Raw genomic sequence first — 16170 nt, forward strand, 5'->3', positions numbered from 1 at the left:
TGAATAAGGTTGAGAATGGGATTTTCCAAAGAAAACCAAACCCACACTTGTTGTTACCAGCTGGAGGTAAAAGGGTCATGTGCTTCCTCCACAGAAATTACTCCCAGTCCCCAGTGGGCATATGCATCAAAATATTTTAATGTTCAAGTTACCTAAAAGATTCAGAAAACTAATTACTATTCTTATTATTTAAACTGCTAACCAATTAGCCCATCAAGCTCCCAGCAAGGGAAGGCCCTCTATGACACCAACGAAATACCAAATAATACAGATCCAGTAATGGCCACATGTTTCAAGGTTTGAAAGAAATTGAAATAACAAACATTTTGAAAGCACAGCTAGTGACTTCACACAGAGTAAAAGGGGAAAAGCACTGTCATATTTTATATAATCAGCCCACAAACACGACTAAGGGAAAATACTCTCAAGCCCAGTAGAAACAAATTGGGTGACGCAAGATAATCCTTACTAACAAGATTAAATGTCTATTGTTTTTCTGTTTATATTAATGTTTTATCACACGTAAAAAGAGAAAATGTATTAATTCCTTAATGATTACTGGAAATTAGAAGGAACACTTCAGCAATACAATGAAAGCAACAGGATATTTTGTTTAAAAAACTTCTCCACCAAAAATATATAGAGATTACTAATGGCAATATGAGCTATTTGGACAATACCTTACACCAAACACATCTCTTTGTGTAGGAAATTAAGAAATAGCCTGCAAATTTTACTACCTATTGCCCCAGCGAAATTGCAGCATCTGCAGGCCTTAAGATGCCTTTGGTCAGGTTCCTACTGCAGGGCGATGAAATAGAAAAACCCTTCTGGTGGCAAAATACACCATTCTGTTGCTCTCACTGAACACATCAGATAAAAAGCCCACAAGAGAACTTCCTGATATGTTGTAGCCTTAGTTTGAAGGTTCTTAAAGGTAAAGGTAGGCATGTAGTACATGGGCTGGTACATGAGATCACAAAGAGTCGGAAGTGAGTGAACGAATAAACAAAAACAGGCATGTAGAGCAAGAAACGGGGTGATGTGAAAATAGATATTTTTTTCAATATGAAAAACCATAAGAAAAATTACTGCTTTAATCTGAACTGAACCAGCAAATCTGTGGAAATCCATCATAACTTCCAACTCATGACTTCTAAAGCACCACCACAACTGTCTCCTCTCCTCTAAGGAACGTTCATGAACCTTTCTGTCTGTTTTGCATATCCATTCTGGCAAGTTTTAGCCTTTGATAAGTTGACAACTTTTATCAAAGTAACGAGCAATGTAGCAAGCAGATTGGTGGAGGATTATATCCATGTCTGCAGAGGCGGTCCAACCATAAGGCGAAATAGGCATTTGCCTGTGGCGCCATCGTCCCGGGGGCACCATCGTCCTGGGAGGAGGGCACCACTCTCCACCTCCTTCTCTTTCGGGCCTTCCAGCGACCGCGCTGGGCCTTCCAGCCGGTGCAGACCCACCTTCGCACCATGCAAGCCCACCTTTGGGGCCTTCAGAGATTGTGAGGTCTGTAGGAACTTGGAAGCTAGGTATGTGGGGTTTATATATCTGTAGAAGGTCCAGGGTGGGAGAAAGAACTTTTCTTTGAAGCAGGTGTGAATGTTGTAATTAATCACCTTGATTAGCATTTAATGGCCCTGTGGCTTCAAGGCCTGGCTTCTTCTTGCCTGGGAGAATCTTTTTTTTGGGAGGAGTTAGCTGTCCCTGATTGTTTACTGTCTGGATTTCAGAGTGTTGTTCTTTATTTATTGTCCTGATTTTAGAGGTTTTTTTAATACTGAGGGCTATCTGGGTTATCTAAGTCCACACTGCCCTATATCCCTGTTCAATGTTTAGTGCTAAATTTGCAAATATAGTAATTCCTACATAACATTACCATGTATTGAACTGCTTTTTCTATTGATTTGTTGTAAAACATGATGTTTTGGTGCTTAATTTTTAAAATAATAATGTAATTTGATGTTTTATAGGCTTTTCCTTTATACTTCCTTATTATCCAACATTTTCGCTTATCCAACGCTTTTATTTTTCAGTGATTGGTTTGGGGGGGGGGGCGCCAAAATTCTGTTCGCCTACACTTGAAAAATACCTAGGGCCGGCTCTGCATGTCTGGCAAGCATGACAACAACATTTTAAAAAAGTTTAGGGTATGTATGTGGCTATACACATATCTGAATATCTATAGGTAGTGTAATGCACCTTTGCACATCAGTGTTTGAACCCCTAAAAATAAGCTCTTTCAAATACAACTTACTTAAGATTATATTTTCCTGAAGGCAATTATATATAGTATTTTAAAATAATTTTGTGCATGAGACAAAGATTGTGTACACTGAGCCATCAAAAAGCAAAGGTGTCACTATCTCAGCCACTCATGTGGATAATTTTGGAGGATTTTGGAATTTCTGTACAGTCTTTTAAGAATGAACAAAAGCAATGTCATCACTGCTTAAAACCTGGTCCCCAAATCAAAGCTTTAGTTTATTAATCTACCAATTAATAGTAAACAGTTAAGAACACTAACAGATAAATCTAGAGTGGATGTTGCAAATATTACATTATATCTGTATTTTATCTATGCTTGCCAGCAAGCTTAACCTCCTTGGTCCCATGTACTTTTCAGCTTTGAGCCTGCCATATCAACAAACAGCAAAAATGAGATAGAACCATTCAAAAATGTATGCCATATGAGCTCCACCTACAGGACAAAAGCTTGAATGACAACTTAAACAGATCATTTCTCTAAATAGGAGAATTCTAGCTAAAGTGATCATTCTTATGTTTTTTATCAAAAGTTGAAAACAACCTCAAAAGGTCCACTTGATGGAAACTGGAAAATGAGTTTCTTTCATCATTTCTACAATGTACAATTCCATTTCAGTTATGCTTTTGCTCTATGACTGTCATCTGAAATGTTAATGTATTAAACAACCTTTCCATTCCACAGGCCACTTGACCAAATTGCCATAGGTGTTCTGGGCATGAGGGCTTTTACAAATATGCTGTATCAGACATCAGTTGTATATGACTGGAACTGCAAAGGAAGAATCCTCAAGTTAGTTCTTTAAAGGACTATCCTTTGGCATGTTGTGCAATGCATTTCAACCAAAGCTCTGCACAGAACTGTTCAATGAAGGACTTACACCACAGAATGCAACTATCGCTTCCAGATAGACCTCTAATTCCTTGAAAAAAGTATGATGAAATAATCCAAATGTTTTCTATTTGAGTGTCAGATACTATCTGGTTTACCATTCTGTATTCATTTACTTTTTTAAAGGGGATCATTTGTTTTAGGGGCCTTGGGAAAAATCTCTAAACTGGATGGGTCATTACAAAATGAATGACTCGTTTTGGTATTATCAGCTTAAGGCCTGTCCTTCCATTGAGGCCTCTGGGGACATTTTTCTGGGAAGCTGCTATAACATAAGTAAGTGATCTTTTCCAAGTTGGTTTAATTTGTTCCATTCCGCTCTCTCTTTTCCAGCACAGAGCTCAAAGGGTCACTCTAAAGGGTTACAGAGATGATTCACTTCCACCCACCAACTCATGCTATCATCATAGTAATGCTGGGAGAAAAATTAGGTTTAGTGGTTTCAACTGGTCCAAACTTATCCATCAAGCTTCATGGCTGAGTGAGGACTGGAAATCTGGTCTCTCTTATCTAACACACAAATACATACACTCCATTAATTCTCAACCCTCTATTGATGGGATATCAATTGGAATTATGGTAGTTTTTGTATCCAGAAAAAATTACATGAAAAATGCAGTCATGTAGGGGTTAAAAGTCTAAATTGAAGGAGCCATTTACTCCTTCAAGAAGAAAACATGGAACCAGGGATCTTATGCTTTTACTATCATAACTTTCAAGAACTTCAAAGTAGAGAGCAGAATCCTCCCACCCAAATTTATACTTTATATAACCACAACACGTAGAATTAGCAGCTTTCTTTAAACCAATAATTCTTAATGCAGTAAGGTTCTTCTATGAAAGAAAATAAGGATTATTATTGTTTTGTATTTGAAACTCAGTTTGGACCAGTTTAACAGTTTTGCTATGAGTGTTGGCCTTTAAAAAAACCCAAATGAAAGATGTTAACTTACAATGCCCTACTTGCTGATCTAATTTTCTGATGAAATGAAAGGTTTGATAGATCTCAGATGTTCCACAAAACATTCCCAGAACCTCCCACTGAAGTCATACAGTATGTATTCTGTTCCATGACTCTTGACACCTCTGATCCATGAATCACTGCTTTCTTTGATCAACACAGGCCTGAATCAGCATCCTCTAAATTCTCTCTGGACAATGTGCCATATCACCAGTTTCCAACACATCTTGAAATTCTAAATTATTACAATTTTAACAAAATCTGCAAATAAACAGAGGCAGATTTCACGTATGGCAGAAACTTCAATGGCTTACGAAAGTAATTCTGCATTGCTGGGTTCTTTGAGACATCAAATTCTGATGAAATGTTAAATGCTGAAGAAGAAGGAAATAGGAGGCATACTAAGAAATTACATCCCTTTTGTTACTCTTCTCCAATATCTGTCCTCCAGATTGCACCACTACTTTATGACCCTGTTTTCTGTGGTTTATTCCTATTCCCTTTCTCACTTCGAGTTCTTAACCCAGTGTTTATGTGGCCTGCCCTTGGTTTTATTGTTCTTTTGATTTTGCTTAATGTAGTGTATATTATCTTTTATTGTATTGTTTAATGTGTTATGATTTGTTGTTCTATTTATATTCTGTGATATTGTATTGTTCTGGGCATGGCCCCATGTAAACCGCCCCGAGTCCCTGTTGGCGAGATGGTGGCGGGGTATAAATAAAGTTTATTATTATTATTAAATTAGATATCTGTAAGAATTAAACGTGAAGGCTTTAGTGTTGCCATGAAAATAAAAATAAAAACCACCAAATTAAAGTAAGCTCAAGCAGTTTAGCCAAATTTGACCAAGCCGTGATAATTCCTCTTTCTGAGAGCAAATTCCATGTAAAAGTAGAATATTCAAATGTATATTTCTTATATTATGTGCCACCCAAAAAAATCTTCAGGAGTAAAAAAGCAACTTTAGAAATTTAAAAAGCAGGTAAAATACTTGGACAGATTATGGGAATATGACTCTTTAACAAAATACTTATCACATCACTGTAAAAGATAACTCTTTTGATTTTCAGCACAGATGTAAATGAGCTCAAGCAAATATTACTGTGGTAGTCAACACTCTGGATAAGCAGATAATCCTGATTCAACAGGTTAGAATTACTACATTAACAAACAAATAGCATGATCCCACACTGCTGCCTCAACAGGACACCATGAGTTAGAACAGTACTGGAAATGTTCCTGAAAGTTGCTCTACTTGGAAAATACCCAGATCTGAACTTCAGGCCTCAGTACTACATTCAGGTAAAACTTTACAAGTACAGAAAACAATAGGGAGAGCTGACAACAGCAGGATGTCTCCCTAAAACTACACAAAATTAAAAAAAAAACATGTTTTAATTCAAGTCAAAGGGCTCTCGCTCTCGATATTAGTAAATTTCCAGAAAGATTTATGTGGTAGGTATATATTACAATTAAAATTCCGCTTTAAAAATCTAAGAGTGCCATTATGGTCTACAGATCTGAGTGTTGACTATGACTCTGAAAGATCAGAATTAGAATCCATGGAAACCCAGTAGGTGACACACTCTAATAGGAAGGCAGCAGCAGACCATCTCTGAATAAATCTTCCCATGAAAACCCTATGAGAGGGACACCATAGGTCAACATCAACTTGAAGGCACATAATAGTAAAAACAAATAGTGATTTTGAAGAACAAACATAATATGTCAGATAAACGTGTAATTTTCATTTAAATGTCCATGATGGAATAATGGAAAGGTTTCTTTACTACAGTACAATGTTCAGTGAAGTGCTCTACTCACCTGCGACTACTTTTCTTCTCTGTTTCATATTCTTTGGTCATTTTTCTACCAGCTAGATTGGTATCTTTCTTTAGCTTCTGCATAATACGTTCTTTCATTTGACTTTTTTCATCACTATCAATAGCATCATCTTCATCAGAGTATCCATCCTCTTCCTCCTAAGGAAACAGACTATGAGTTAATTCATTAATTTTTGTTCATATCTGCAAGCTTCATTTCACCAAAGATGATTGCTAGTGATCTCAGTCATTAATAGATATGGATGGATGGCAAAGAGATAACAAAAACCATGAAAGTCACATGAAGAAAATGTTTTGTTTTTTAAAGCTCTCCTCAAGAACCAAATCTCTTGTCTTGAGGATTTTATGATTTGAGTTAAAGCTGTTGACTCTTCTCTATGTATTTTGTTTTCAGCTCACATGTGCTTTTTAACCTGAACCATTCAAAGCCATTATTTGATGCTTCTTATCAATATCACTCTCACTACATTCACCCTCAATTCTATGCTGATATTCCAATTATACATACAGTTGGAATGAGGGGCCTTGCTATACTGCTGCTCCCAATTTACGGGGTGTCCATTATTCCTGTACACCACTAAACAATGTAGACCCTGATGCTCAAATGTTGATGGTACTATTCATGAACAATAATCAAGAAAAGTGACAGTTCTATAGGCTAAATACAACCACTGTATGAGTGGACATCTCTTTAGCCAATGCAGCTTTCATCTCTTCCTCATCCTCCACTAAAACCTACTCTGACAGATTGCTCGGCCCTTCAGAGATGATTGTTGTGCTCAAGGGGAAGCTGTAAAGATGAAGGGAAATTATCCCTCTTCTATTATGCTTTTCTCTTGTGAAAGGGGGCCCACCCACAGCTCAGCACTTCAAAACTATAAAGTAAAATGCCACTCACCTCATCTGAATTATCATTATCATTTGCTTTTTCACTGAAAGGCAAGAAAAAGTACATAAGTAGATTCTTCCTTAAAGTGTTCTAAATATCTAAGTTACACAGAACAGAATATTGGTACCCTGATCAACGACCTGGTCATTTTTGTTAAAAGACTGTGACTTTTGCTGCCTTGGCAGCTGTTCCATGGGTTTGCACTGCTCCTGCTCCTGAGTACTGAGATCTGCAGAGGTGAAGGGACTTATAATTTGTTTGGGTTTTTGTTTGTTTTTAATTATTCTATTTTCTTCTTCTGTCTCTGGAATGTAAAGCTTCATTTTTTTAAACGTTTCTATTAATATCTCTTCCAAGGGCATTTTATTGACCCCATTTGAAGAGGCAAGCTGACAGGACAGCTGTAGATTTAGTGTTGACATTCATTTTTCAATCACAGGCAGTACCTAAAAGCCACATGAGGTGCCATACTCCTGAAGGAATACTGAAGAATATCCACTGCAAAAGCAGCTACCTTTGTGCCAACTTTATAACATCCTGACTAAGTTTAGAGCTTTCCATGGGCACATTTTCTAATCCTGCCTTGGCTCAGTGAATGGAAGTCCTGACAAACAGTGACAAGGCTACAAAAGTTTTAAATGCTATAGCTGAAGCCTTGTGAAATTGCCTCATTCTATTTTAAAAATAGAAATGAACCCCTCAATCTGTTTTTTAAGAGTTCCATCTGCATCTCTGGGGTCAATAAAAAGCATTATTATCATATATACTAATGGGTTATGTATAAATTCTACCCCAGAGAGGTGTAAATATTCTGGGAATCTACTGTGTTAAAAATATCCTACTGTGCTAAAAGGACGTCCCTTTTGCTTCCCATTGTGGCTATGACAATTTCATGCAAGGAAGCAGTGGAGGCTTCCAATTTTGCTCTACAACACATTTCAAGAATATCTGAAGATTATTTTGTAGACTACTTCACTTCCACATGGCTCTATTGGTGCATTATGCTAGCAGCTGTACAGATTCCAAAGTAATATGCTGGTAGCTAGATCCAAACAGCGTATTTCTCAATGTCTCCTTACTTTCATGGCTGCTGTGTTTACAGTATCTTTCCTCCTGCTGTCACGGCCTATATTGGCACAGTCATAGCAGCAAAGTACAGTACAGTATTAGGATTCCTCCCCCCCCCCCCCACCTTGAACTCTAGTTACCTTCTTTAAAAGTAGAACAAAATACCCTAAAGACATCAGACCCTGCCTGATCTTGGAAGCTAAGCAGTGTCAGCTCTGTTTATACTTGGATGGGAGATGACCAATGAATACCAGGTTATATTTCAAAGGAAGGAACTGGCAAAATCACTTCTGAGTATTCTTTGCCTAAGAAGCCCCTGTGAAATTCATGGGGTTGCCATAAATCAACAGGAAAGCTGAAGGAACATAGCACACAGAGAGATACAGACACATACACACACTTTTCCCTCCTTGTTGGAATAAGACGAGGAGACCAAGCATTCTCTGCCAGCACAGACCCCTCCACCTCCTTATTATCAACCATTGTTTGCTGCCTTTAATGCAACTGTGGAAGGATGATCTCAGAACTTTGTGTCTGCCACAAACAAGAGAGATCCAGAGAAAGAGCAAGGCTGCTTGCAGTCTGTGGACAGATGCCCTCTACTGGCTGCAACAGCTTCCAGTTCCCTAAGCAAAAAGAAAGAGGATTGATTTTTCCCATCATTTTTTGTCCCAAAGGTTCTGTTACATTCTCTTTCCCACTGCCCAGCAGTCCAGATAAGTAATCAATGTAGAGCAAGAGCGCGGGAGAATCCTATTTATTTATGTGTTGGATCTAAGTCTGGGCCTTTTTCAGACCCTGAAAAGGAAGCATTCATTGCCATCCATATGTATAACCTTGTTTCCATCCATTTCCACAGGAATACTCACATTAAATCTAAAGGGCAAGACTGAACGAATTGGCCAAGTAAGTCAAAACTTTGAAAATGCTGGAGTTTCAAGAAGCTTCCCTTGATCAGTTTGAAGGATGGGAAAAACAAAGAGTTTAGGTTCAATAAACCTTGCATGGGCACTGGGCTCTTGGAGGTAGGGAGAGATTACCAAGTCAAAAGTACTCTTCTCTGCAGGATAAAATGTACAATTAAAAGCAGGGGAGTACAAATAGAAACATATATAAAAGATTTCAGTTATAGGAATTCCACTCATAGCCATCAAATCACATAGAGAACCAAAAGCACAGAATGTTTCAAAAATGCTAATAGCCAGAACAGAGATATCTTTAGCCTGAGGGCCCATTTACACAAGCTCAATTACCCATTTACACTAGAAACTGGCATTTTAATGGCTATTTCTAGCAGGTTGGAAGCCATACCTGGGGAGGTGAGTCCACGTTAAACCAGTTTAGCCTGAGGTGTTGTTTGGACACCTTAGGCTAATCCGGAAAGAAACCCAGGTTTTGGGACTGTGTGGAAGGGCCCTGAGTTGTCTTCCTTTAGTTCAACACTTATAGCACCATCCCTATATGGATATCTACCACTTTAACATTCAGGAACAGTAGCTGCTACTGCTGAAAATACAATTGACACAGCACAGCCTATGAGCAATTCCATATAGAACAATGTAATCTGGATTTTGGAAGAAAGGGGAAAGACAAGGGGAGAGAAAAGAAGGAATGAGGTTCTATGCTGATAAGAGGGACCAGAGAGTAGATGGGATGGGAGGAAAGGAATGGGTTACAGCAGTGGCATTAGACTTGTGGTCTTCCAGGTGTTTTGGACTTCAGTTTCTAGAATTCCTAGCCATTGGACAAGCTGGCTAGGGCTTCTGGGAGTTGGACATCTGGAGGGCCACAAGTGTGACACCTCTAAGCTACAGGATAGACAAATTATGGTGGAGTAAGGAGCACAAATTGTTGCCTTTCAATTAAAAAAATAAAATTATTTTGAAATGGGCTAGAAGAAGAAGGTAACATTCATGTACAAATACAGTGGGTTCCTGCTCTCTGTTTGGTTTCAGTACCTTCACCCTGTGAATACTAAACTCTGTGGATGCTTCAGCCCCGTTATATATAGAGGGGCTTATATCAAAGAGTGAAATTAAGTTTTGCTTTTGGGACCTTTTAAGTAAGTATTTTCAAGCCAAGGATAGTTGAATCCATGGATACAGAGGCTGGATGTATATGCTTTTGTGTGTTTTGACAGAAAAGGTGTAATTCCTGTATTGTTGTTTCCGCATTATGAGAAATAAAATTTCAAGGCAGCTGAGGCACCATTTCTAACACACCCTGACACTTCTGGGGGCTATCTCTCTCCATCTTAGCTTCAATCTACAGGATAACCTTAAACTCAAAAAACAGAGAGTTAGGCAAGTGTACAGGAAAGTTATTATTTTGCATGTTTTAATCTTATCACCATTTTATTATGTTCTTAATGGTTTTAATTTTGTTGAGAAGATTTGTCCCAAAGGCAGTTCATAAATGTTTCTAATAATTATATCTTTCAACAGAATCATCTTCATTAGCAGGATGAGGAAGGAAGGAAACAGTAACAGATAATTGCAGGTTTATGGCATAGCAAACACATAAACAGAGATGCAATGTATCTTATTTGGCACAGATGCTAATTAGCAAGTAGCATATTAACCTTTCAATTGCAGGGACTGAACTCAGGAGGGGATCATCTTTCAGTAAGTCATGGCTGCTTTTGCTTCTACCTTTCATACTCTAAAATTTGAAATAAAAGAATCAGCAAGGAATTGAATATATGCAAAATATTCTTATTTGTACATCATACAGCCTACAGTAGCAAAATTAGCCAAAACCTCTGTCTAATACAGAAAAATGTTTGTGCAGTACATTTGTTTTGTTTAGTTTCTTTGGAAAAGACCAAGCCTTCATTGAAAAACTGTCAAAATAAACCCAGGTCATCAGAAGCTAACAGACAGCAGGAGAAACAATCATATACTAAATATATTGAACAAATCATATTGGTAATACTGCAGAGATAAACTTTCCATTCAATAGAAGCTATTATTGACATAATATAGCATTATATCATAAAACAGTTAGAAAGTAGCATTACATTTTCATTAAGTGCTACAAGAATGAAGTTAAGTAATCCCCTCTCAGATCCTCTCAAGCAATTGTAACTGAAGTTTTATATACATTTTCAGTAATTCACAGTTTCATATTATGTATGTTCTTTAAAATATGGTTAATTTAAACTATGCTTTAGTGTTTGTGAGGGTTGTCTTGAGCATGTAGCCCAAGAGGCCCACAGAACCATCATTTGCTTTCCCCAGGACTCAGCTGCTTGGACTATGATTCTCATAGACTTATGGGAGTTGCATCCAACATTATGAGGGCCACAAGATTCCTGTTCCTGTTTAAACCCAGTGTCCCACAATTGGCATCATGCATTAGAATACAATGTTTTCATAGCTGAGCAATATATATTGCTATAACAGATTCAGATAGCAAGGTAAACAAAGCAGAGAAAAGCAAAGCACGTTATTTAAGAACAATGTTTCACAGGAGGTCAATCTGAAACTATTACCTGACTAACTTTGTTGACTTCCACTTCTTCTTCTTCAGCTTCTTCTCCAAAAGAAAGCAAGCTAAAATTTCTTTCAGAAGAAAAAGGCAAAAATAAATGTTTTCTACTCAGATAATTTCATAATAAACCCAATTTAAAAAACCAGAAGCTCACTCTATACCTTCTACTTACTTTATACTAATAAGAAGCTATTTGAAGTTACTATCATTCAGCAAGTGACACACGGATCACATCTTAATTACTGTATATAATTTTATAAGTGAACTAGTAGAAAAGAAAGGTTTTAATTACTTTGTGCCCTTGGATTTGATCTTCTTTTCTTCTTCCATTGGTTTCTCATTCTTCAGTTTTTTACTGGTTCTTGGAACTATGTCATCAAAAGGATTAAATAATACCTGTAAGGAAATCATTTCACAAATCTTTAAGACTCTCCAATGTGAATAATAATAATATTTTTCTATAACTACCCAGGCAATAGAGAACAACAATCAGTGAAGTTTCAGGAATTTTGAAAATATGTAACTGTCATACATAAGATTTGGCCTGGTAACTCCTTCAATAAAAGTACAATACAATAAATGAATTCAATTTTCATAGGTTAAGGACAAGAAAATGTGTGTTTTAGTCTGTTTAGAAAATTGTATATCTACCTCTGTACATTTTATTTTATATGGATTACTTGGTCTTTCATTTGCATCTGTTTCAACTTCTGAAAGTCGTAACATGTTGTATATAGTATCTCCAGTAACCTGCAAAATCAGAAAAGATTTTAAAAGGTATTGCAATCATATTTTCTTCAAAGTAGTTTTTAAAAGATAGATCGTGTATTACATATTTCACACATATTGTGAAAAAAACAGTACTGATGTTAGCGTATGAAAATTTGTATTTTTACTTTACTATTTTCCCATAAATGAAGACTGTGAGATGCAAATACACACTTTTATAAAAGAACTCAAATAGAAGGAAACAACCCAGTAGCGTCACAGCCATGTTTTCAATGATGCATAGTTTGTTGACAGGTAACTTGAAGGCACAGACACACACAACTGGAACTTTCTTTTGTTAGTTAATTCAAGGAAAGGTGTCCTAACACCTCTGTCCATTGCACTAGTGATATTTTTCTACCTTGTAGCACAGCTAGATAAAATAGACATTTTAATGTGTAGGCAATTTTTTTTTATCACTGTGCTTCTTCTTAGTACTAAAAGATACTGAGATGCTAATTGCTTTACTATCTCCTAGGATGCACGTACACCACAGAATTAATGCAGTTTGACACCACTTTAACTGCCATGACTCAATGCTATGGAATGATGGGGGTGATATTTCTACACGGTCTTTAGCCTCTCTTCCAAATAATGCCAGAGCCTTAGCAAAATACGAATAAAGCTCACTGCCCAAAGAAGAAAAGGGGCAATCACCTTATCATTTAAAACATAATGAAAACTCACTTTGATCAAGGGACCAGGGAGACAGTAAGACATTTTAGGAAATCAAGGGGGCTTCAGAGGGGCTTGCGAGCTCATATTTTATTTCCAAAATTTAGATATGTTCACCCTTCACCTTACCCTTAGTTTAGACATAATTAAAACAATAAAACAGTAATCACCAGTTGTGACACTTTCTGTTGTGGACTAAAATTGTCATCAGCCCAAGTCATTTATTTATTTACTATATTTATACCCCACTCTTCTCACCCCGAACAGACTCAGAGTGGCTTACAGAAAGGATTGCAGCCATCATTCATCCTTGCGGCCAATGAATGATAAGGCATCACAGGATTTGCAATCTAATACTTGGGAAACCACAGCTGCTCACCACTGCATTATTGTTATTTTTGTTGACTGTTCATTGTCTAGTTCATGTTATTATTGATTTAGAAATCAATAAGAATGAAAGTTTCGTGACAGACTTGCTATAAACAAGTACCTTTTAAGAAAAGGTTAGATTCAACTGTTCTAGTTACAGAGAGAAAGGCTCACAGATTTCCACAAGAGAAGAAAAACTGATCAAATAGTGTTGATATTTTGTTTTAGTCAACTTGTGCTTATATTTTACTTTGTTTTATGGTTGATCTACCTGCCCTTATTCTATTCTTTTGCTTTCACTTTCCTTAACAAACTCCGGAATATGTACTGCTGTATAGATACTAAATAGGAAGATAAAATAGGCAATTAAAACTGTAAAGGGTTTAAGGAAGAGGCTGGCAAGAAGTCATAGAGAAAAAAATGAAAAGCCAATATAAGCTTTTTTTTAGTCTGAAGTGGATAAATCGGAACACTGAGACTCAAGTAAAATAATGTGGGAGATCACACATGATAGGTTTGGTGGGTGACAAAATTGATCTGAAGACTGAATCAAAAAGACATGCAGATAATTTTTAAAATATGGCATCATTAAGGTGCCATAACCTTTTTCACTATTTTTTCTTGAAAGAGACTAACAAAAGTATCACTTTGGAAGCAATCAGGTCTTAAGCCCCATCTATTTTGTCATACTGTATAATGCAGTTTCATAATGCACTGAACTGCATTATATGGGTCTACATTGCCATTTGATGCACTTCAATGCAGTTAAACTGCATTATGAAACTAAATTAAACGGCAGTATAGACGGGACCTTGGAAAAACTTGGAATCGCTTTCCTCCTTCTCCCTAGTTAGGTAGGCAACTTTGCTGATGTCACCAAAGGTCCCCAGCAATGTTCAAGAACTATCCCAATGCTCCAGCAGTGACAACAGAGACAGCAAGGTAAGAATCCAGGAGAACTGAGCTGGTTTCGGCCCTGCTGGATAGTCTGGATTCTGCTCCAATGCAGCTGTGGGACAAAAATGGTCTGTGTAGCTGCCCCAGTATTCCTCCTCCTGACTGGCCTTGGATTTCAGGGTACATGTAGATACGCCTTAGGTGGTTTCTTGCTCCAGACTAGTGCTCCGATCAGTTTACTTGTTCTTTGTTTTATTATATTTTATACTTGATATCGTTTATAATGAACATAATGCAACCTTGTTTTTAGATTAAAGCCCAAAACACCCTATCAAGCAGTTTTCAACAGCTCACTAGACTTTCATCTGAGGTCCCTTCCATACAGCTGAATAAAATCCCACATTATCTGCTTTGAACTGAGTTATATGGCAGTGTGGACTCAATTAACCCAGTTCAAAGTAGATATTGTGGGATTTTATGCCTTGATATTCTGGGATATTGGGCTGTGTGGAAGGGCCCTGATATTTCTGAGTAAACACACCAAGATCCAATAGGAAAATGTGCAAGACAGAAGTTGGGCAAACCTTTCCAAAGATGGTGTGCTTGTTGTTAAGTTCATCTGCACGACCCAAAGTAAAGAAGAACTGGCTGCCATTATCGTGAGGCCCAGCGTTTGCCATAGCAACCAGTCCTCGTCGATTAAAGCGCAGTCGTGAATGGAATTCATCCTGTGAATTGAGAGGAAGAACAATCAAGGGATATGTTTAATTGGTCGTTGTTATTCAATAGCTTGCCCATTCATAAGAACAGAATGACCTTCAGTATATAACATCAAAAACCATTATTTAGTGCTTCAAAAGCAACACTGCTTTCATTATATACTTCAAACTTGTTTTGTCCTAAATTTAAGAATATCTTATCTGGAAAATGTACAAGTGACTCATATTTACTGAAGTAGAAAAGAGCCAAAGACTTGCAATATGGATCAAGTGACAATTTAGAAAAACAGATTACTTTAATTACACCAGAAGCTACTCACATCAGGAGGATATTTGCTTTCAGCTATCCCAATTAACAAATAGTTAGAAGCAGTACCCCCTCAATGGATTGTCACCGTGTCATGGTGAGGGGGCTTGCGTGTTCCAATGAACCTGCGGGCACAACCACTGGAGTCATGCACTCCCAGGAGGTGCCACAGGGTAGAATCCAGACCAAGAACAATCCAAAGACACTAAGACCTCAACGGCGGAGCAGGTAGAGGATAACATGGCACATGTTACAATGGCTGTGAAGGCGGAAGAAGGCTGCAACAGACTGAGAAGCCACCGTCGTCATGATAATCATGCCACTGGCTGGGACCTCACTCTGTGAAGACTGCATGTTGATCGGCTGTGCACCGACCTCCACACATTAAAAAAAAATCATGCACAGGCGTCTTCCAAGAGAAATAAAAACAAACCAACAAAAGTCCCATGGTGATCAGCGAGTGGTGACGGGGCAAGATTGTGAAATCTGGAAGCCCCTAGTCACAGACTGGCACATGGGCGGTGGATATGGACTCTACCTCAAGGTCCGAGGCAGTTGAGTAGTCCGGCAGCTGTATCAATGACTGAGCAGCCCTTTTTAGGATCCGTTTTGCTCACCTCACATGGGGAAGGGTGCCCTAAACATAGTCTGCCTCGCTTATCCCTGACTGAACTGCCACGTCCAGAGGGTTCAGCACCCTGAGGCCAAAAAAGAAAAATGAATTTTGGAACATGGAATGTATGGACACTGTTGGACAACACTGACAGTGAACACACCGAACGCAGGACTGCTATCATTGCAAGGGAGCTGGGATGCTTTAACATCGACATAGCAGTACGTCAGGAGACCGGGAGTGCAGGAGAGGGACAGCTGAAGGAAGAAAAAGGGACTGCCTGAAGAAGAATGAAGAATCCATGGAGTTGGTTTTGCTATCAGAAATGACCTGGTGAAGCATCTGATTGAAGCACCCATTGGCATTAACAAACGACTCTCAACCCTCTGA

The 16170-nt window shown here is 37.9% G+C and overlaps 1 protein-coding gene across 2 annotated transcripts in view; it reads right to left on the reverse strand.

Moving 5' to 3' along the window:
- The window catches only part of cwc27 (CWC27 spliceosome associated cyclophilin), a 168149-nt gene that overhangs the window by 137810 nt on the left and 14169 nt on the right, over positions 1–16170 (reverse strand). For both annotated transcript variants that reach the window (XM_062972383.1, XM_062972384.1), the window contains exons 4-10: positions 14726–14869; positions 12084–12182; positions 11725–11828; positions 11434–11503; positions 10522–10601; positions 6882–6915; positions 5964–6121 (exon numbers count right to left, since the gene is read on the reverse strand). In XM_062972383.1, coding sequence (XP_062828453.1) covers positions 5964–6121; positions 6882–6915; positions 10522–10601; positions 11434–11503; positions 11725–11828; positions 12084–12182; positions 14726–14869 — 689 coding nt within the window. The remainder of the gene's footprint in view (positions 1–5963; positions 6122–6881; positions 6916–10521; positions 10602–11433; positions 11504–11724; positions 11829–12083; positions 12183–14725; positions 14870–16170) is intronic.

The sequence above is a fragment of the Anolis carolinensis genome, chromosome 2 (assembly GCF_035594765.1).
Source record: "Anolis carolinensis isolate JA03-04 chromosome 2, rAnoCar3.1.pri, whole genome shotgun sequence".
In the NCBI taxonomy this organism is placed as follows: Eukaryota; Metazoa; Chordata; class Lepidosauria; order Squamata; family Dactyloidae; genus Anolis; species Anolis carolinensis.